At 46.9% G+C, this 21,542-nt stretch overlaps 1 protein-coding gene across 2 annotated transcripts in view; it reads right to left on the reverse strand.

The window, feature by feature from the left end:
• TMEM192 (transmembrane protein 192) overlaps positions 1-21,542 on the reverse strand; it is a 50,634-nt gene that overhangs the window by 13,108 nt on the left and 15,984 nt on the right. Inside the window, exons 3-5 of one of the 2 annotated variants that reach the window (XM_053593198.1) lie at positions 10,715-10,979; positions 1,285-1,371; positions 484-618 (exon numbers count right to left, since the gene is read on the reverse strand). In XM_053593198.1, the coding sequence (XP_053449173.1) occupies positions 484-618; positions 1,285-1,371; positions 10,715-10,979 (487 nt within the window). The remainder of the gene's footprint in view (positions 1-483; positions 619-1,284; positions 1,372-10,714; positions 10,980-21,542) is intronic. The other variant, XM_053593199.1, reaches the window with a different exon arrangement.

The raw sequence follows: 21,542 nt of genomic DNA on the forward strand, positions 1-21,542 counted from the left end.
AGGCAAGAGAATCGCTTCAGCCCAAGAGTTTGAGGTTGCTGTGAGCTGTGACGTCACAGCACTCTACTGAGGAAGACTTAGTGAGACTCTGTCTCAAAAAAAATTTTTTTTTAATGGCAAACTTAGGGCCAGGTGCAATGCCTCATGCCTATGATGGGAGGCCAACGAGGGTGGATTGCCTGAGATCATGAGTTCAAGACCACCCTGAGCTAGGGTGAGACCCATCTCTACTAAAAATAGAAACACTAGCTGGATATTGTGGCAGGTGCCTGTAGTTCCAGCCGTTAAGGAGGCTGAGGCAGGATTGCTCAAGTCCAGGAGTCTAGGTTGCTGTGAGCTATGACAATGCCAGGGCACTCTACCCAGGGCGACGGAGTGAGACTCTGTCTCCTAAAAATAAAATAGACGTGGAGCAACATCACGTCACTCAGATAACCGGCTATGCTTCACCCTGGGACAGAACAGCCTGCTTGTGATTCTCACCTGTGTAAATGAGCAGACACACGAGGGAACAGATCAGTTCCAGGGCCAGGACAGCAAAAATGAGGTCCAGGTACAGTCTGCTGGGCTCGGGAAAGGAGTGCTGCACACACAGGATGAGCAGAAGCGCCGTGTTGCCTAAGGGAGGGAAACAGAAACATGGGGTGTGAGGACAAATACATACACGGTCTCTGTGTGATATACAGTGTGGCTGTAAAGTTCCTATGCAAAAATTGAACTTGGCGGCCACTCTGCGTATTTGCCCTTTGGCGTTTCACAGAGCTCCAGAAGCCTCTGCAACTTACAGAGCGATAAGAGCAACAGCAGGGTGTTTTGTCATGCAGGGACTGAAAGGGTGTGAGATCTTTCTTCCCCATCTTCAAGGTCACTACTGACACTCCCATAACGAAGTACAGGTTAACAAGAGGAAAGCATAACATCCTTCATTCAGTCCAAGTTTTACCTGACATGGGAGCCTTCAGAAATGAATAACCAAAGACCTAGGGAAAACTGTCTATTTTTATTCTTAGGTTCAGTGCAGAATGGACATCTGTGTGGAATGTGCCTGGACAAAGTACAGGGGGTTGGGGGCAGCAAGGCCTGTCTGTTTAGATTCTTCTTAGTCCTCTGTGTAGCATCCCCCCTCAACCCATCCCCAATGGGGCAGGGAGGGTGAAAGTGGCCTTTCTAGGTTTTATGGCTTGCTTTGGGAGAAAGTTCTAGTTTCTTTCCCTCTTCCGCCATCCCTTCCTCCCTTCCATTCATGTGCTTTTAAGAAGGGGTTTCAAAAAGTGTTATAATTACAGGTGTGAGCTACTGCACTTGGCCACAGAGGAGTTCTAGTTTCTGTGACCCACTTTTGGGAAGAGGAATTCTGGTGTCCATGACTCACTGGAGGAAAAAGATAAGAGGCAGGAAGTCAGGAGGTAAAGGTCAAGGGGAACTGGCCTCTGAGGCCCTTCCCATCTTTTTGAGGTAAAGGTATAGAACCTGCCATCGCGCCACAGTTGGGGTATCGTGTTTTGAATTCCAACAGTTACAATATTTGATTTTTAGGAGGTGTGGTGGCTCATGCCTGTGATCTCAACACTTTAGGAGTCTAAGGCAGGAAGATCATTAGAGGCCAGGAGTTTTAGACCAGCCTGGGCAACATAGCAAGATACCTTCTCTATAAAAAAAAACAAACAAAGAAATTAGCTAGGCATGGTGGTGTGTCTATAGTCTCCACTACTCAGGAGGCTGAGGCAAAAGAGCTGCTTGAGGCTCAGACTTTGAAGTTATAGTGAATTATTATTATTATTCTTTTTTTTGTAGAGACAGAGTCTCACTTTATGGCCCTCAGTAGAGTGCCATGGCATCACACAGCTCACAGCAACCTCCAACTCCTGGGCTTAAGCGATTCTCTTGCTTCAGCCTCCTGAGTAGCTGGGACTACAGGCACCGGCCACAACGCTCGGCTATTTTTTGGTTGCAGTTCAGCCAGGGCCGGGTTTGAACCCGTCACCCTTGGTATATGGGGCCAGTGCCTTACCAACTGAGCCACAGGCGCCACCCAGTTATAGTGAATTATGATCACACCACTGCACTCCAACCTGGACAACAGAGCAAGACTCGTCTCTTAAAAAAAAAAATGTTTTTGGTTTTTGTACAGAGCTCCTAAAACCCCTGGAATTTCTCACATACCATGGTTCATGCTAATGAGATGACTTAGGGCTGGACCCCAACAGCCTCAGGATGGGGCTGGTCACCCAAAACACCACTGATTAGGGGATTGGCAACTTCAGCCCCACCCACCAATCTCAAGCAAGAGAGGTAGGCTAGAATTTAAAGTTCCATAAAAGGCCGGGTGTGGTAGCTCACGCTTGTAACCCCAGTATTTGGGAGGCTGAGGCAGGTGGATTACCCAAGCTCATAGGTTCAAAACCAGTCACAGTGAGACCCCGTCTCTAAAAATAGTTGGGCATTGTAGTGGGCACCTGTAGTCCCAGCTACTTGGGAGGCTGAAGCAAGAGGGTAATTTGAACCCAAGAGTTTGAGGTTGCTGTGAGCTAAGACGCCACAGTGCTCTACCAAGGGTGAGCAAGTGAGGCTCTGTCTCAAACAAACCAAAAAAAAGAATTAAATAAATAAAGTTCCATAAAAACTCTGAATAAGATCTAACAAGCTTTCAGGTTGCCAGGGGGGTGGTATACCCCAACTCCTGTGAACAGAAGCTGCTACACCAGGGCCTCTTCCAGACCTCGTCCCACATTCCTGTCTGTCTGTGTCCTTCATAATACTCTTTTGTAATAAACGTAAACATGAGGAAAGTGTTTCCCTGAGTTCTGTGAGCCATTCTAGCAAATTATGAACTGCTGGTTTACATTAGTCGAGGCCTGGTCTTTCCACCAGCATCTGAATCGGGCAGTCTTGTAGGACTGCACCCTTTTACTTGTGAGATCCAACACTTACGTGCAGGTAGAAGCATCAGAATCGAATTAAGTTGTAGAACACCCACTTTTTGTGCACTGGAGAAGTTGCAGAGTGTTGACTTGGCGCCTTGTGGCTCAGCAGCTGGGGTGTCAGCCACATATACGGGAGCTGGCAGGTTCAAATCTGGCCCGTGCCTGCCAAACAACAATGACAACTACAACCAAAAAATAAAAATAGCCGAGCATTGTGGCAGACACCTATAGTTCCAGCTACTTAAGAGGCTGAGGCAGGAGAATCACGTAAGCCCACGAGGTTGCAGTGAGCTGTGATGCCATGGCACTCTACCCAGGGCAGCAAAGTTAAACTCTGTCTCATTAAAAAAAAAAAAAAAAAAGTTACAGAGTGTTGTGTGTGAGAGTGCCAAACCCAGGTTGGCCACAGCCTTGCACTGCCACCTCCAGGGTACAGGTGCACCCAGAACTGTTTCTGCTGAGCAGCAAAGGGAGTGAAAGGGTAAAAACGAGGGGCAAACTTGGAGGAAATGGAAAAATTTCTCACACACCTAAGAGTTAACAATGTCTCATAATATTAACATGTATATAAGAATCTGAACTTTCCCTCCCCCAACACCCCCAACCCCCTGCCAAACTGCAACAAAAAATAGCTGAGCATCGTGGTGGGCGCCTGTAGTCCCAGTTACTCAGGAGGCTGAGGCAAGAGAATCGCCTAAGCCCAGGAGTTGAAGGTTGCTGTGAGCTGTGACACCACGGCACTCTACCGTGGACGATAAAAGTGAGATTCTGTCTAAATAAAAAAACCAGAATGTGGCAATGGGCCGGACGCTTTGAGAGGCCAAGGTGGAAGTATTGCTTGACACCACGAGTTTGAGACTAGCCTTGGTAACATAACAAGATTCCATCTTTACAGAAAATTTAAACATTTGCCAAGTGTGGGGGCAGGCGCCTGCAGTCCTAGTTACTGGGGAGTCTGAGTCAGGAAGATCACTTGAGAGCTCAGGAAGTCAAGGGCCCAGTAAGCTGGGATCCCACCACTGTACTCCTGCCTGGGCGACAAAGCAACACCTTGTTTCTGTAAAAAAATAAGACTAAGAATAACCTATCTGTCAAAGTCTGATCTCAGGAGGGGATGGAATGCTACTTTATTCACCTTCTATTTCTTTTTTTTTTTTTTTTTTTTTTTGCAGTTTTTGGCCAGGGCTGGGTTTGAACCTGCCACCTCTGGCATATGGGGCCGGCACCCTACTCCTTTGAGCCACAGGTGCCACCCTCACATTCTATTTCTTTTTCCTTTTTTTCTTTTTCTTTTTGGTAGAGACAGAGTTCACTTTATCACCCACAGTAGAGTGCCGTGGCGTCACACAACTCACAGCAACCTCCAATTCCTGGACTTAGGCGATTCTTCTGCCTCAGCTTCCCAAGGAGCTGGGACTACAGGCACCCCCCCACAACGCCCAGCTATTTTTTTGTTGCAGTTTGGCCAGGGCCGGGTTTGAACCCGCCACCCTCGGTATATGGGGCCAGTGCCCTGCCCACTGAGCCATAGGCGCCGCCCATTTTTTCTTTTCTTTTTTTTTTTTTTTTGAGACAGAGCCTCAAACTGTTGCCCTGGGTAGAGTGCCATGGCATTACAGCTCACAGCAACATCCAACTCCTGGGCTCAAGCGATTCTCTTGCCTCAGCCTCCCAAATAGCTGGGACTACAGGCATCCGCCACAACACCTGGCTATATTTTGGTTGTAGTTGTCATTGTTGTTTGGCAGGCCTGGGCTGGGTTCCAATCCGCCAGCTCTGGTGTACGTGGCTGGCACCTTAGCTGCTTGAGCTACAGTCACCAAGCCTTCTATTTCTTTTTCTTCCCCCTTATCCTGTCAATAAGCTGATTACCTTTTTTTTTTCTTCCCCATTTCTTAATAAAAAGGAATGATTGTGAGCCCAACAGCCTTGTTGAAATGACCTATCCAAATTAACTACAGAAAGCAACGTCCCAATAAGCCCTGAGCCCTCCCCATACATTCACCAATGACGGGTCACAGCACATTAGCATGTTGACACGTTCTTTGTAAATTAGTTTTATAAATACAGCAAATGCAGTTTTAAAACATTTGGGGAAGGAAAAAACTTCTGCAAAGAAACGAAACAGATTTTAGAGGATTTTCAATCTACTGAGCAGCCCTGTGTGCCAGTGCTCAGTGGGGGGGGGGGGCGGGCAGGCACAGGAGGTCTGTGGACACACATGAAGTTTGTGGTAAAGGGTCTGTCCTGTGGACGTTACATAAGGCCCTCCTGAGGATGCACTGCCCAGCACACTGTCTTGGGTCAGACAAAGGTCATCTCACCTCTGGGCTCTGGTGGCAGCTTGCTCAGCAGTTTTGCTGACAATGGCACACAAAACCCATCCCCAAAAAAGTGCTGCATACCTTGCTGCTGAGTATCACTAGAGCCACCTGTGAAGTGCTCCCCTTGGGAAGCCGCGTGGCTGTGAAATGCTCCCCTTGGGAAGCCATGCACTGTGGCCTGCGCCTAGTGTACCTTTCAGAGCAATTTTGGAACTCTTTTTCTGGAATGGTCATCAGAGCTGTCATTGTACAAAGGTCTGACAATTAAGCTTGCAAACTTGCCAACGTGCACTTATATTGGCAGTGCTGTATGAACAGCTCCATAAGGTTTTATGATCTTGGTATATCAGTGTCTCACAGCTGTGCTCGTGACATGTGGCACTGTCTTGCTGAGTGGTGTTCATTATTGTTGCCTTGCCTTTTGTGTGCTGGAGGATGACCGCTCTGAAGGTCATTCCAGAAAAGGCATTCTAAAATTGCTGTAAAAGGTGGACTAGGTGCTGGCATCGGTGCACAGCTTCCCAAGGGAAGGACTTAGAAGATGAACATGGTGACATTCTGCAATGAGGTGTGTGGCATTTTTTCTAGGGTGAGTTCAAGAACTTCACTGCCAGCCCTTGCATACTCTCCAGCTAGAATTAGACCAATCTTTCTAAATTTCACAGAGATCAGCAAACCCCTCTGCTTCAGTGGCCGCCTGCTGTGCCACCGTCTGGCGTCCCTCCTGCCGGCCCTGGCCAGCTCTCGGCAGCACTCTGTGGGCAGGCTCCATGCTCCTGCCACTTCTCACCCACTGCCTTGCTCGCTCACTCACTCAGAAACTGCCTGCATGACAATATGTGACCAGTTTTGGCATTTTAAAAGTGGTTTTATTACTTTAGACATAGCCTACATGTTTGCTCTTTACTCCATTTGCCATTTTAAAAAGATTCTAAGAGTTGGGCGGTGCCTGTGGCTCAGTGAGTAGGGCGCCAGCCCCATATGCCGAGGGTGGCGGGTTCAAGCCCAGCCCCGGCCAAACTGCAACCAAAAAATAGCCGGGCATTGTGGCGGGCACCTGTAGTCCCAGCTGCTCGGGAGGCTGAGGCAAGAGAATCGCGTAAGCCCAGGAGTTAAGAGGTTGTTGTGAGCCGTGTGACGCCACGGCACTCTACCTGAGGGCGGTACAGTGAGACTCGGTCTCTACAAAAAAAAAAAAAAAAAAAAGATTCTAAGAGTTGATGGAATCCTCACTGTACATTAAAAATACAAAACTTGGAAGAGACATGTTCCTAGGGGCTGTGTGAGCCTGGAGAGCCGGTAGGGCCCCAGAGCAGGGTCTGCGCCTCTTCTGAACAAAACCGGGTATCTCACCCACAGCCCAGGCTCTTCTGCTATAGAACAGGAAACATACTTGCCACAAAGGGTTGTTGCAGAAAAAAACGAACTAGCAATGCCTAAATAGATATGCAGTAAGTGGTAAGTATTATAACAATAACCCTGATTTTATGGAACCTGTTGCAATTCTAGGCACATGCTGTGTAGCTCCTCCTCCAAGCAACATACTGACCTGCAGTCAGATGCTCTATTCCAGCCAGACACCAGACCCCGCTTTACTACGTCCAGAAGCACCAGGCCCAGGCACCCGCAGGTACCACAGGAGGCGTTACTACAAGTCGACTAAGACAGACACAGGCCTTCCAAGGAATTACAGGTCAGTGAGAGAGAGCTAAGGGCACGTAGAACACAGTCACTATGTCCTCAGGTCCTACAATCTCCACTACAACCTGCTTTTATAAGTTAAGTATTCTTGGCCAGGCACAGTGACTCACGCTTCTAATCCCAGCACTCCGGGAGGCCGAGGCAGGTGGATTGCTTGAGCTCAGGAGTTTAAGACCAGCCTGAGCAACAGTGAGACCTCATCTCTACGAAAAATAGAAAAACTAGCCGGGTATTGTGTCAGGTGCCTATAGTCTCAGTTACTCGGGAGGCTGAGGCAAAAGGATCGCTTGAGCCTAAGAGTTTGAAGTTGCTATGAGCCAAGCTGACACCATGAGACTCTGTCTCAAAAAGAAAAAAAAGAAAGAAAGAAAGAAATTACTGGTTTTGGTGTAAAGCCAACTTTTCATTTCAATGGGAAAAGAAGACCAAATATGTAAAGATATTTCATAGAGTTCAAAATGTGCATTTTCTCCTTGCAGCTCCTAAAAAAACAGTAAGAAGGACAAAGAAATTATAAAGAAAGAAATCAAAATTATTTAGAACTAAGGAAGAAGAACGGATGAATTAAATATATAAATAAAAAACTTTTCCCCCCTCCTCTAAGAAGTAATGAAAAGTATCAGGCTAAAGAAGTTAGTATCATCATTATTACCATATGTGAGAAAAGAATGGCTAAATTCTTCAGATTAGCTGGAAGTTCTATTTCCAAAAAAATTTACCCTTTTTTTTTCAAATATGAGGTCTGACAATAAAGTTTGCAAACACATCCTAGAAAATGCTACATATCTCACTGCTGAACAACACTATGGTCATCTTCAAAGTACTCCCCTCAGCCATCTCGTGACTGTAGTGATACTTAACAATGAGATGTACAACTTTTTCTAGGGTGTGTTCAAGAACTTAATTGTCAGACTTTGTAAGAAAAAATTTCTTAAAGAAAATAGAAACATGGGCGGCACCTGTGGCTCAAGGAGTAGGGCGCCGGTCCCATATGCTGGAGGTGACGGGTTCAAACCCACCCCCAGCCAAAAACCACAAAAAAAAGAAAAGAAAAGAAAATAGAAACAAGGTGGGCTGGGTGTGGTGGCTCACACCTGTAATCCCAGCACTCTGGGTGGCTGAGGCAGATGGACTGCCTGAGCTCATGGGTTCGAGACCAGCCTGAGTCACAGAGAGATCTCATCTCTAGAAATAGCCAGGTGTTGTGGCAGGCGCCTGGAGTACCAGCTACTTGGGAGGCTGAGCACAAGAATCACTTGAACCCAAGAATTTGAGGTTGCTGTGAGCTGTGACAGACACCGCGGCACTCTACCGAGGGTGACAAAGTGAGACTCTATCTCAAAAAAAAAAAAAGAAAAGAAAGAAAGAAAGAAAATAGAAACAAGGTAAATCTCTGCCCCATTACCTTAGATTTTCTGGTCCCTACATGAACAACATAAAAGTGTTATCAACTGTGATGAAAACTAAGAGTCCCCTTGCTCTTAGTTTTCAGATCAAGATAGATTTGGAAAGTTAAAGATCAGCCTATCTCTTTGTGAGCCTCAAAAATACAATTTCCAGACTACCACTTAAGAAGCTGAATATTATTTTGGTCACAAACCATATAAGATGGTTTAAATAAATAAGTTTCTGTTCTACCTTTGTGTTGTACTTACATCTTCCGGCCAAATGAGAGTGCTACATCTTAACGCTGAGCAATTTAAACCAAGCTCATCCTCTAAGGCAGCGGTTCTAACCTGTGTGTTGTAACCCACAGGAACTGTATTAAAGGGCCGCGGCTTTAGGAAGGTTGAGAACCACTGCCTCTCCTTAGACTCTAAGGAGCAACACGTGTTCCCCTTCAATCTCAGTCAAGAGATAAAACACTTCTCTCTGCTATAGCGTGGCTCTTCAGCTTCCACCGAGAACTTCAGTGCATGGATAAACTTGCAGCATGTACTTTAAAAAAAAAAATGCACTTAGGGCGGCGCTTGTGGCTCAGTAGATAGGGCACCAGCCCATATACCGAGGGTGGTGGGTTCAAACCCGGCCCCAGCCAAACTGCAACAAAAAAATAGCCACAGGGCATTGTGGCAGGCACCTGTAGTCCCAGCTGCTCAGGAGGCTGAGGCAGGAGAATCACCTAAGCCCAGGAGTTGGAGGTTGCTGTGAGCTGTGTGACACCACGGCCCTCTACCGAGGGCAACAAAGTGAGACTTTGTCTCTATACAAAAAATAAAAAATAAAATGCACTTAATAGAACATACAAGGAAAAGAAAAATGAAATTTTTTAAATTTTTAAAGTAAAAATAAAAATTTAGAGACAGAGTCTCACTGTGTTGGCCAGGCTAGAGTGCAGTGTTTATTCACAGGCAAGATCATAGGACACTGCAGGCTAGAAGGCCTAGCCTCAAGCATCAGCCAATCTTCTCACCTAAGCAGCTGAGACTAAGGTGCATGCTACCTCAAAAATTAAATTCTGTAGAGCTGTTTTTCTGGAGAAAAAAAAAAAAATTCAAATCTGGACATTAGGTTTTTTTTTTTTTTTTGAGACAGTGTTACTATGTTGCCCCCCAGTAGAGTGCCTTGGAGTCACAGCTCACGGCAACCTCAAACTCTTGGGCTTAAGTGATTCTCTTGCCTCGGCCTCCCAAGTAGCTGTAACTACAGGCACCCACCACAACGCCCAGCTATTGTTTTGTTGTAGTTGTCATTGTTGTTTGGCAGGCACGGGCAGCGTTCAAACCCACCAGCCCCAGTGTATGTGCCTGGCACCCTAGCCACTGAGTATAGACACAGAGCCTGGACATTAATTTTTTAAAGTAGAAATTTTGATGCTAAGTTATAAATAAGTTAATGCCAAATTTACCTTCTTTATATAAGTTCAATTTAATTCCATGAAGCCTTTAAAATGTTGGTAACAAGAAACAATAATAAAGAAAAGCAGGCACTTGTTTATACATTCTTGAACTTCTGGCCTCCATTTGGCCTCCCAAAGTGCTAGGATCACCAGCATGAGCCACTGTACCTGGCCTTGTTCACGTACCCTAAGTCTGTCCTGGACCTTCTGAGATCTTGCCTTCATAAATTAAGGCCTGTATGTTTTCCAAGTTTTTGGTTTTGGATAATTCATTTCATTATGAAACTATCCCTATTTCTTAAGAACTTACTCTCATTATCTCCCACTGCAAGAAAAACAGTGAACTCCGTTTAAAAAATTCCCTCTTCCTATCCTCAGAAATACCAAATAGGATGGATAAAAAGAGGAGAAAACACATTTCACACAGGCACACAAGCATATCATGTTCATAATAAATAGTGTTCAAATGAAAATTAATCTGTATTATTTTGTATGAAAAGCTCACATTTATAAAAATGAGAGAATATATTTGATTATAAAAATATATTTGATTATTATAAAATCAAACTTCAGGCAGCGCCTGTAGCTCAGTGGGTAGGACACCGGCCACATACACTGAGGCTGGTGGATTTGAGCCCAGCTTGGGCCTGCTAAACAACAATGACAACTGCAATAAAAAAAATAGCCAGGCATTGTGGCGGGCGCCTGTAGTCCCAGCTACTTGGGAGGCTGAGGCAGGAGAATCTCTTAAGCCCAAGAGTTGGAAGTTGCTGTGAGCTGTGACGCCACAGAACTCTACTGAGGTTGACATAGTGAGACCATGTCTCAAAAAAAATAAATAAAAGATCAAACTTCACATGTTCTTTCTACCATCATTTCTGCCACTTAAGCAAACCACTAAGAAACCAAGAGAAAATTGGACTTACCAGCAGAATGTATCAACAGTACAAGTCTCTTAAGATGCCGCGTCGACTGGTAGATCAAGTTATAGCCTCGTTTTCTCACTTTGCTGTGGTGATACTGGATGTAGCATTCAAGAAGTAAATGGAGAACCCACAAACTGACCTTTCCCAGGATGACGACTGTCTGAACTTTCAGCGGGTCGGTGTAGTTTCCTGGACACTTGTCCTCATTTGGATCAGGGTAAGAACACAGCACACCTGTTAAAAATGCTAAAATAACAAATACAACCTGGTAAAAAGAAACAATATTTGGAATCAGAAAACAAGAGTCACCAAATCAGCACACACTCTTATACCTATGACTTTCACATTCTATTTTTACACGAGTTTAAAATCATTTTTACAAACTTGAAACAGATCATAAAAATTGGTAGTAAATTTGGAAAATCACAAATAATAAAATAAAAAGCATCCCAAATCCCACCTAATGGAGAAGACCACTGTTAAATGCAGTTTCTGGCCCACTTCTCTTTTATTAATTTAGCACCTCAAAGGCAACTAGTAAAAATCATAGTTTGAAAAGTTTATTTATAATTTCAGCTTTAGGAAAAGAGGAATAATTATTCAATTAGATTGGCAAAAATTTATTTTTTTTATTATTTTTTTTTTTTGTAGAGACAGAGTCTCACTTTACTGCCCTCGGTAGAGTGCCATGGCGTCACACGGCTCACAGCAACCTCCAGCTCTTGGGCTTACGCGATTCTCTTGCCTCAGCCTCCAGAGCAGCTGGGACTACAGGCGCCCGCCACAACGCCCAGCTATTTTTTTTGTTTTTGTTGCAGTTTGGCCAGGGCTGGGTTTGAACCTGCCACCTTCGGCATATGGGGCCGGCGCCCTACTCACTGAGCCACAGGCGCTGCCCCAGCAAAAATGTATTTTTCTTTTTTTTTTTTTTTTTGTAGAGACAGAGTCTCACTTTATGGCCCTCTGTAGAGTGCCGTGGCCTCACACAGCTCACAGCAACCTCCAACTCCTGGGCTTAAGCGATTCTCTTGCCTCAGCCTCCCGAGCAGCTGGGACTACAGGCGCCCGCCACAACGCCCGGCTATTTTTTGGTTGCAGTTTGGCCGGGGCCGGGTTTGAACCCACCACCCTCGGTATATGGGGCCGGCGCCCTACCGACTGAGCCACAGGCGCCGCCCTATTTTTCTTTTTTTTTTTTTTTTATTTCAAATTAATATGAGGGTACAAATTTTTAGGTTACATTGTTCTCACTTCCAGGGTAAATTTCCATTTGTTAAAGAGCCCCTGAGCCAGAGGCGTGTTATACACCTTCACAATGTGCACGTCAGAAGATGGGCAAAAATTTAAACAACTGGCACCAAAACACAGACAAACGAAACAGTCATTCTCATATATTGCTAACCAGTCTGGGAACTGCTTTTAGAAAATAATTTGGCAAATATCTTGAAGCAGAAATCCTATTTTGAGGACTCTACGATTGCAAAAAACTGAAAATTACCCAAACATATGTGTCCCTCCATAATAAAATGCTTAAAAAAGATATATTCTCCCATATCTTAGAATATTATGCAGTTAAAAAACAATTAACTAAATCCACGTGTATTGACTTGGACAGACGTCTATGGCATATGAAGATTAAAAGAAGGCAGGTGTGGTGGCTCATGCCTGTAACCTTAGCACTCTGAGAGGCCAAGACAAGAGGATCACTTGAGCTCAAGAGTTCCAGACCAGGCTCGGCGCCCATAGCTCAGGGAGCCAGCCACATGTACCTGGGCTGGTGGGTTCAAACCTAGCCCGGTACTGCTAAACAGCGACGATTGCAACAAAAAAAAAAAATAGCTGGGCATTGTCGCAGGTACCTGTAGTCCCAACTACTTGGGAGGCTGAGGCAAGAGAATCAATGAAGTCTAAGAGTTTGAGGTTGCTGTGAGCTATGATGTCATGACACATAGTGAGACTCTCTTATAGCCTCTTTTTTTGAGACCCTGTCTCAAAAAAAAAAGGCACTTATTTATACATTTATATTTGATTATGAAATATAAATGTATAAACAAGTAGTTTATACATTTTTTTTCTGACACCCTGTTTCAAAAAAAAAAAAAAAAAAGTTCCAGACCAGTCTGAGTGAGAGCAAGACCCTGTCTCTATTAAAAAATAGCTGAGGGCGGTCCCTGTGGCTCAAAGGAGTCTGGCACCGGCCGGTAAACCGGAGGTGGTGGATTCAAACCCAGCCCCAGAAAAAAAAAAAGAAAAACTAGCTGAGAGTTGTGGAGGGTGCCTATAGTCCCAACTACTGAGGAGACTGAGGCAAGAAGATCACCTCAGCCCAAGAATTTAAGGTTGCTGTGAGCTAAGACACCATCGCACTCCAGCCTGGGCAAGAGTGAGACTCTGTCTCAAAAAAAAAGTATGGGCGGCGCCTGTGGCTCAAAGGGTTAGGGCGCTGGCCCCATATGCCAGAGGTGGTAGGTTCAAACCCAGCCCTGGCCAAAAACTGCAAAAAAAAAAAAAAAGAAAAGAAAAAGTAAAAATAATTTTAAAAGCAGTGGTTTCCAGACCAGCAGCATTAGCACCATCTGAGAATTAGTCAGAAACACAAATTATTGGCTTGGTGCCTGAAGCTCAAGCGGCTAAGGGTCTAGCCACATACACCAGAGCTGGCAGGTTCAAATCCAGCCCGGACCCACAATGACAACTACAACCAAAAAAAAATAAAAAATAGCCAGGCATTGTGGTGGGCGCTTATAGTCCCAGCTACTCGGAGGCTGAGCAAGAGAATCGATTAAACCCAGGAGCTAGAGGTTGCTATGAGCTGTGACGCCACAGCACTCTACCAGGGTGACATAGTGCGACTCTGTTCCCCCACCCCCACACCCAGAAAAAAAGAAAGGAATGCAAATTATTGGCTCTATCTCAGACCTACCAAACCAAAAATCTCTTGGGGGTGTAGCCCAGCAATTATTTTTAAATTTTTTTTTTTGAGACAGAGTCTCACTATGAGAGTGCCATAGTGCCACAGCTCATAGCAACCTCAAACTCTTGAGCTTATGTGATTCTCTTGCCCTAGGCCTCCCAAGTAGTTGGAACTACAGGCACCTCCAACAACACCTGGCTATTTTTTTGTTGTAGTTGTCATTGTTGTTTGGCAGGCCTAGGCCGGGTTCAAACCCACCAGCCCCAGTGTATGTGGCTGGCGCCCTAACCACTGAGCTATGGGCGCTGGGCAACTCAAGATTCTTATCTCCATAAAGCAAAAAGTCGAAAAGCCAACATATTCTCCAAACTGTGATACAGTGTATACTGAATTCAACTGATCCATTTTATTTTTTTATTTGTCTTTTTTTGAGACAGAGTCTTATTCTGTTGCCTTGGGTAGAGTGCTGTGGCATCATCACAGCACACAGCAACCTCAGTCTCTTGGGCTCAAATGATCCCCCTCCCTCAGCCTCCAGAGTAGCTGGGACAACAGGTACCCGCCACAATACCTGACTAATTTTTCTTTTTTCTTTCTTTCTTTTTCTTTTTTTTTTTTTGAGACAGAGTCTCACTTTGTCACCCCTAGTAGAGTGCTGTAGTGTCACAGCTCACAGCAACCTCAGACTCCTGGGCTCAAGCAGTTCTCTTGCTTCAGCCTCCCGAGTAGCTGGGACTACACGCACCGCCACAAGACCCAGCTATTTTTTTGAGATAGAGTCTCACTATGTTGCCCTCAGTAGAGTGCCATGGCATCACAGTTCACAGCAACCTCGAACTCTCAGGCTTAAGCGATTCTCTTGCCTCAGCCTCCCAAATAGTTGGGACTACAGACACCCACCACAATGCCTGGCTATTTTTTGGGTGTAGTGGTCGTTGTTTGGCGGCCGGGCTGGATTCGAATCCACAGCTCTGGTTTATGTGGCTGGCACCCTAGCTGCCGAGCTACAGGTGCCTAGCCTCGCCCGGCTATTTTTTGAGGTGGGTCTTGCTGTGGCTCAGGCTCATCTGGAACCCGTGACCTCAGGCAATCCACCTGCTTCAGCCTCCCAAATGCTAGGATTACAAGCGTGAGCTACCATGTCCAGCTAATTTTTCTATTTTCAGTAGACACAGGGTCGCACTCTTGCTCAGGCTGGTCTCAAACTCCTGAGTTCAAGTGATCCACCTGCCTCAGCCTCCCAGAGTGCTGGGATTACAGGTGTGAGCCACCACATCCAACCTGATCCATCTATCTTATATTAATATAAAGTAGCATATAAATACAGTATATTAATTTTTCTTATTCTTTAACACTTAAGAGTTTTCTTGGACCTCAAATTAAGACAGTAAATTCCACAGTATCAAAGGCAAGCCATATAATACATTTTTTTGGTTTTAGAGACAGACTCTTGCTATGTTGCCCAGGCTGGATTTGAACTCCTGTGCTTAAGCAATCCTCCTGCCTCAGCCTCCCAAGAAGCTGGGACTATAAGCATACGACACTATGCCCACCTTGCAATTTAACATAAAAAGATTTGAAATATATGTCTGCATGTATGTGTGTTTGGTATATACAGAATATATTATACAAAAAGTAAAAAGAGGCTCAAGGCCTGTAGAACAGTGGTTATGGCACCAGCCACATACACTGAGGCTGGCAGTTTCGAACCCAGCCTGAGCCTGCTAAAAAAAAACCAATGACAACTGTAAACAAAAAATAGCTAGGCATTGTGGTGGGCACTTGTAGTCCCAGCTACCTGGGAGGCTGAGGCAAGAGAATCACTTAAGCCCAAGAGTTTGAGGTTGCTGTGAGCTGTGATGCCACCGTACTCTACCGCGGGCGACACAGTGAGACTCTTGTCTCAAAAAAAAAAAGGAAAAAGGAAGAAGAAAACAAGCCACCATCTGGAAACATGAAGCTAGCCCTGCACTTGGTGGACCAGCTGAGATCCGAGTGTCGGGAAGCAGAGGCAGAAGTGTGCCACGCAACAGGATCCCTCAAGGGAAACGGATGGCCCCTCCCCTGTGATTCAGCTCTGAAGTGACTCCTTCCACAGTGACCTCACTGCAGGGGGATGTCCTGGGGTGTGATGCCTGCAGGTGGGCAGGTCCACAGGAAGGAGGCTGGAAGAGCCGCTATGAGGCTCAGTCAACCCCATCCACTGTCCTCATAAACACCCAAGGAGTGACGAGAACTTGCCCTTACTTTGATTTTTCACATTTGCTGCAAAGAACAACTATAACCCCTAGCACTTCCAATCGCAATAATCAGAATGGAGGAAATGAGTTCACAGACTTGGAGCTGGGCCACCTCCACCAAGGTCTACTATAACCCTTTCCCACGGTGCTGCTGCAAACCTCAGGCATTTGCAGCTGCGATACTGACACTGCCGGCGCTGTTCCGCTGCACCCTGATCTCTCAGCTTAGCGTGATTTCCTGGCAGTAGGTGAGTGGATAAGTTCCCATGTCAACATATGTAGACTTACCTAAATTTTTTTTAAGTAACTGAAAAAGTAATACATGCATTTGGTTAAAAGAAAAAACTGAATAGTACAAAAAGTAAATAGTGAGATATATTTGTGTTGTTATGCCCAGAGTTCTGGGTACCCAATTACTACTCGAGAGAGCCAGGATCCAGTGTAACAACACAAGGGCCTTTATTCAAGCTCGAGCCTGGGCTGTCGGCACCCCAGACATAGCTGGGAGCGAAAGCCCTGTGCTCACGGCACACAGGGTTGTTTTTTTGGGTTTTTTTTGCAGTTTTTGGCCGGAGCTGGGTTTGAACCCACCACCTCTGGCATATGGGGCCTACGCCTTACCCCTTTGAGCCACAGGAGCTGCCAAGCACACAGGGTTTATTATAGGGTAGGGGAGGAAGAGGAGGCAGGATGCAGCTGCCGGATTGGTTGCCTCTAGTATCTATAAAAGTGCTTAAAGCTGATTGGGCCCTACCACCTGGCCATCAGTTGGGAGCAGTTTACCTGCCATCTGGCTGACAGTTGGAGCGGTTTATTCCTGGGAGTGGGGTGCAATGGGGTCTTATCAGAAATGAAGTGGGGGGGTGGGGGAGGGGGACCTTCCAAGTACCTGGTCTCCAAAGGGAGGCAAGGTGCCTAAAATGGCGTTGATTTGGTCCTTCATTCCCCCCTCTGCTTGTAACTATGAGGACCCAACCATGGGACCTCAGTGGTGAGATCCAGGTCACCTGGAGGCATCAGAGGCTGGTACTGGGACCTAAGGACCATGAGTTGCACTGCTCCCACTCCTTCTTTTACAACGTTTATGAGTCTGTTAATTATATACGGTCCAATCATCAAGGTCGGTAAGAGCAGTATTAAAGGTCCAACTAGGGTGGAGATAAGGGTAGTGAGGAGCCAGGGGGACCAATAAAACACAGTCTCGTACCAACTCTGAGCTTGCTCCCTCTCTAGTTTGCATTTTTTAAGTCCTTCTCAAATTAGAGCCATGGACTCCTTGACTATTCCAGAGTGGTCGGCATGAAAACAGCATTCCTCGCCTAATGCGGCACACAAGCCCGTTTGCTGTAGTAACAGCAAGTCTAGTCCCCTACAGTTTTGGAGCACGACCTCTGAAAGGGAGGTGATGGATTCCTGAAGTTAAGTGATGGATTTTTCTATTCTTTCTATGTCTAAGTCAATGGTGGCACACAACGCCCCATAGTGCTTGTTGTTCAGGACAAGAGCTGATACCCCCGTTCCTGCCCCTGCAGCCCTAACCCCAGCAGGGCAGAGAGGGTGATGGCAGTGATGGGCTCTCTTCTGAAGTAGGGGCTCACACTCTCAGATCTTTGGAAAATGGCTTCCTGCTCATGGTAAAGCACCTTTGGTATCAATTGTACAAGGACACGGAAACCTTTGGTTAGGTTCAAAACCCTGGAATGTATACAGGGGGCCAAGCCCGTGCAGCAGGTCCACCAGGCATTATCAGGGGGCAGTAGATACCCTGTCCCATTCCACTGGTAGGTGGAGTTGCATAAACGCCTATGGGAGGTGGGTACCTGCCCAGTGAAGATCCCCTGCCCTGAAACAAATTGGAGAGTGAGGAGGAGACGACCCTGCTGATGCCAGTGACAAGCAGCAGCTTCCCCAGTGAGGGTGAAGTTGCCTTGGAGGGCTATGCCCTCATAATAGGGGAGTTTTACATCAAGGCAGAGCCAGCACGACTTGGTTAAGTCTGGGCTCAATTGGTTGAGCACCTGATAGGTGTTTACAAGGAGATTCCAAATAGGGTCTGGGGACTCGGTGAGGTTGGATGATGAAGGGCTGGTAGGGGAGTCTTGGTGAGGGGGGCTCTGGTATTGGCGCTGCCCTACAATTGGGTTCAGGCCAACATTGATGGGGGGGGCCTGAAAGGGAGGCAGTATAGGCAACCTTTAGGGTGAATGTTCCCCCTTTATCCGTGTAGGGCAACCAGACCCTATCGTATAGGCGAACACCCCAGGTCTTACCCCACTCCCACCCTGTTGTCCTCTGTCCTGCATTGGTGAACTTAATGCATACAGGGTCACATGGTTGGTTTAGATGGCCCTGCACGCCTGTCCACCGGCAGGAAGGGGAGCCAGTCGCCCTTTGTACTGTGATGAGGTCTCCTTTGCGAGGGGGATCCCACCAGATTTGGCCCGTGGAGACACAGCTCCAAGCTTGGCAGAAGAAATGCCCAGCCCCGCCACATTTGTCTATTCTATGGCCAGGGCATACATAATAGTGGCTGGTGTCCCACCTAATTGTTCGTATCAAGTCATCTAGGTCCACTGTCAAATCTGGGAACCAGGTTGTAGGATAATATTTAGAAATAAACATATCCTACATAAATACACAAAGTGAGCTCAGCATGAGTTAAAAACAGCTTACTGTTCTTGCAGAGGCTTACGGGACCTGGGCCCCCCGGAGGCACGCACAGAGTTACCTTGCCTGGGGTTAAAATTCCACAAGCTGATTCTCTGAAGTTGTGCGCCTCGTCAAGCCTGAGGTCAAAGGGCATGCCGCCCCTCCTCAGAGATACGGGCCAGAGGGTTGACGTATGTTAAAAACATTGTCAGAGGTCTATTAGGTGCTCTGCCCTGAGGAGAGACACAGTCGTTACTTCATGCTGGGTAAACTAAGTGAATGCTTGAAGGTACTCTTCCATTAACTCTGTTCCTCTGTGGCTGTTTTCTTCTTTGTGATCTTTATTTAGATACCTGCCCAAGAGATTAGTCAATGTCTAGAAAAGAATGTTAACTGCAGAAGTGACTGTGTTGATGTGGTAACAGGATATTTCCTTACAAGTTAATTTCAGATAGGTAAAATGAGGTAATGGTGAAACTAACAGATGATAGATTAAGTGTGTACGTGACATCCCATGCTATGTAGTCTGTTTCTTGCCCCCTTTCCTTAACATTACAGGAGCAAGCTTATCCCTGAAGGCTACAAGGCTGTCTCTCTGTAGCCCCGGCACTTACACCAACACCAGGTGCCCTGGGGCTGCATGCCCCAGGTTTGACTCAGGATCCCTCCTTTGGCTCCTCCTATGATCTGCCAAGTCATGTTTAGGGGCTGGTGTGGGCTGTCAGGAACATGGCGTGAGCAGGTGCAAGGGGTACATACAGTTACTAGAAGGACCGTCAATAAGACGGTTGGGCAAGGCACTTGAATTTGAGCTTGAGCGGGTTGGCGGGATCCTTTTCGAGCTTCCATTGTGGAGTGCATTCTTTGATGGTGAAAAGGTCAGCCAGCCAGGCGTGGGTGTGATGGACCCACGCAGCAATCCTATCAACCTTGGGTGCGGTGGGGGTGGTCAGGATTACGGTATAAGGCCCCTTCCAATGAGGCTCGAGAGTCTCCTGATTGTGTCTTTTTACATAGACCCAATCCCCCAGATGAACTTGTGGGGCTCTGGGATCGGGCCTGCTGCATAGGTGGCGCACAGGCGCTTCCAATTTTCTTTCTGAACCTGCTGGTAATACTGAAGGGAAAGAAGAAAAGTCTCCTCATCTGCATCTGTTAGCAAATCTATGTGGGTGTTAGGAATGATGGGGGGGCGGTCTCCCACAGAGGATCTCATAGGGGGAGAGACTTAGGGTATAGGGGGAGTTTCTTAACCTATATAGGGCAAAGGGGCAGAGAGTCACCCAGTCCCTTGCCCAGACTCCAGGTTAATTTAGTTAGGGTCTCTTTTAAGGTTTCTGTTCATCCTTTCTACCTGCCCTGAGGTCTGGGGCCTTAATGCACAATGTAATTTCCAGGTTGTTCCCAGTACTGTGGCTACCCCTTGAGTTACCTGACATATAAAAGCAGGCCCATTGTCCGAGCCGATCACAGCCAGCAGTCCATACCTGGGAAGGGTGTCCTCTAATAGCTTTTTAGCTACAGTCTGGGCGTGGGCGGTCTCATGTTTAGTGGGAAGGCTTCTACCCATCTGGAGAAGGTGTCTACAAAAACTAAAAGGTATTTATATCCAAACTGACCAGGCTTAATTTCTGTGAAGTCCACTTCCCAATACGCACCAGGCCTGGAGCCCTGCGTGCAGGTACCTTGGGTGTAGGCCCGGCTCGAGCATCAGTGAGTTGACAAACTTTACAGGTGCCAACTACCTGGTCTACTATAGTGTCCAGCCATCTCAATCTTATCTGTGCATGTCGGATCAGATCCCTTAATTTCCTATTGCCCATGTGGGTCGTCTGATGCATGTGTTACAAACTTTCCAGTCCTAATTGTGCCGGGAGGATGGTCTTTCCATCGGCGGTACTCCACCAGCTGTTGTACTGGGGAGGATTATGAGCCTGGGGAATGGTGCGGATCCATGCCAGGTCCTCCAGGGTATACCTGGGCTCCTCTGGTAGGACTGGAGGCCCAGTGTCAGGTAGGTTGGTGGCCAGGGCCTGTGCGCTGAGGGCCGCACTTTTGGTGGCTTCGTCCACCCAATGGTTGCCTCTCGCCACTGGGGTGATAGGTTTCTGGTGTTCCAGGCAGTGGGTGATGGCTAGCTTCCTTGGCAGCCAAATGGCGGCTAGGAGGTCCAGTATTTCCTGTTTATTTTTAATTGCTTTTCCTTCTGCTGTCAGCAATCCCCTCTCCCGGTAATGGCGGCCCCGTGGATGTGGGTTGTGGCAAATGCATACCGACTGTCAGTGTAGATATTGAGTTTCTTCCCTTGCCCTAGAACTAGGGCTTTGGCGAGGACAATAAGCTCAGCCCGCTGGGCAGAGGTCCTGCCCGGGAGTGGCTCGGCCCATAGTGTCTCCACCTCGGAGACACTGCTGCCCCCGCGTACTGTCGTCCATTCTTCATGAAGCTGCTGCCATCTGTAAACCGGGTATCCTCCGTGTCAGGCAGCAGTTGGTCAGCCAGGTCTTGGCGGATGCTGTGGACTGGGACTAGAATGTCCTGGCAGTTATGGAACAATGCTCCTGTGTCCAGGATGGGCAGGAGGGTAGCGGGGTTCAAGGTAGTACTGGCAAGAATCAAATCCATGGTGGGTTTAGTAACAGACTCTGGTAGTGAGTTAACTGAGCGTTACTCATCCACCGGTCTGGTGGTTGCTTTAAGACCCCTTCAATGGCATGGGACGTAGTTATCAGTAGTTCTTGCCCCAGAGTGAGTTTATCGGCATCCTTCATGAGAAGTGCAGTGGCTGCCACAATGCACAGGCAAGGGGGCCACCCCAACGCCACCAGATCCAGTTTCTCGGACAAGTAAGCTACTGGGCGGGTCCAGGGTCCTAAGGTCTGAGTCAGCACCCCCTTGGCGACTCCCCTGTGCTCATCCACAGAGAGGTGGAAGGTTTTGTGATGTCGGGAAGTCCCAAAGCAGGGGAGGAAAGCAGGGCAGTTTGAGCTTCTGGAAAGCCTGTTCCCTATCTGCAGTCCACTCA

The sequence above is a fragment of the Nycticebus coucang genome, chromosome 6 (genome assembly GCF_027406575.1).
Source record: "Nycticebus coucang isolate mNycCou1 chromosome 6, mNycCou1.pri, whole genome shotgun sequence".
In the NCBI taxonomy this organism is placed as follows: Eukaryota; Metazoa; Chordata; class Mammalia; order Primates; family Lorisidae; genus Nycticebus; species Nycticebus coucang.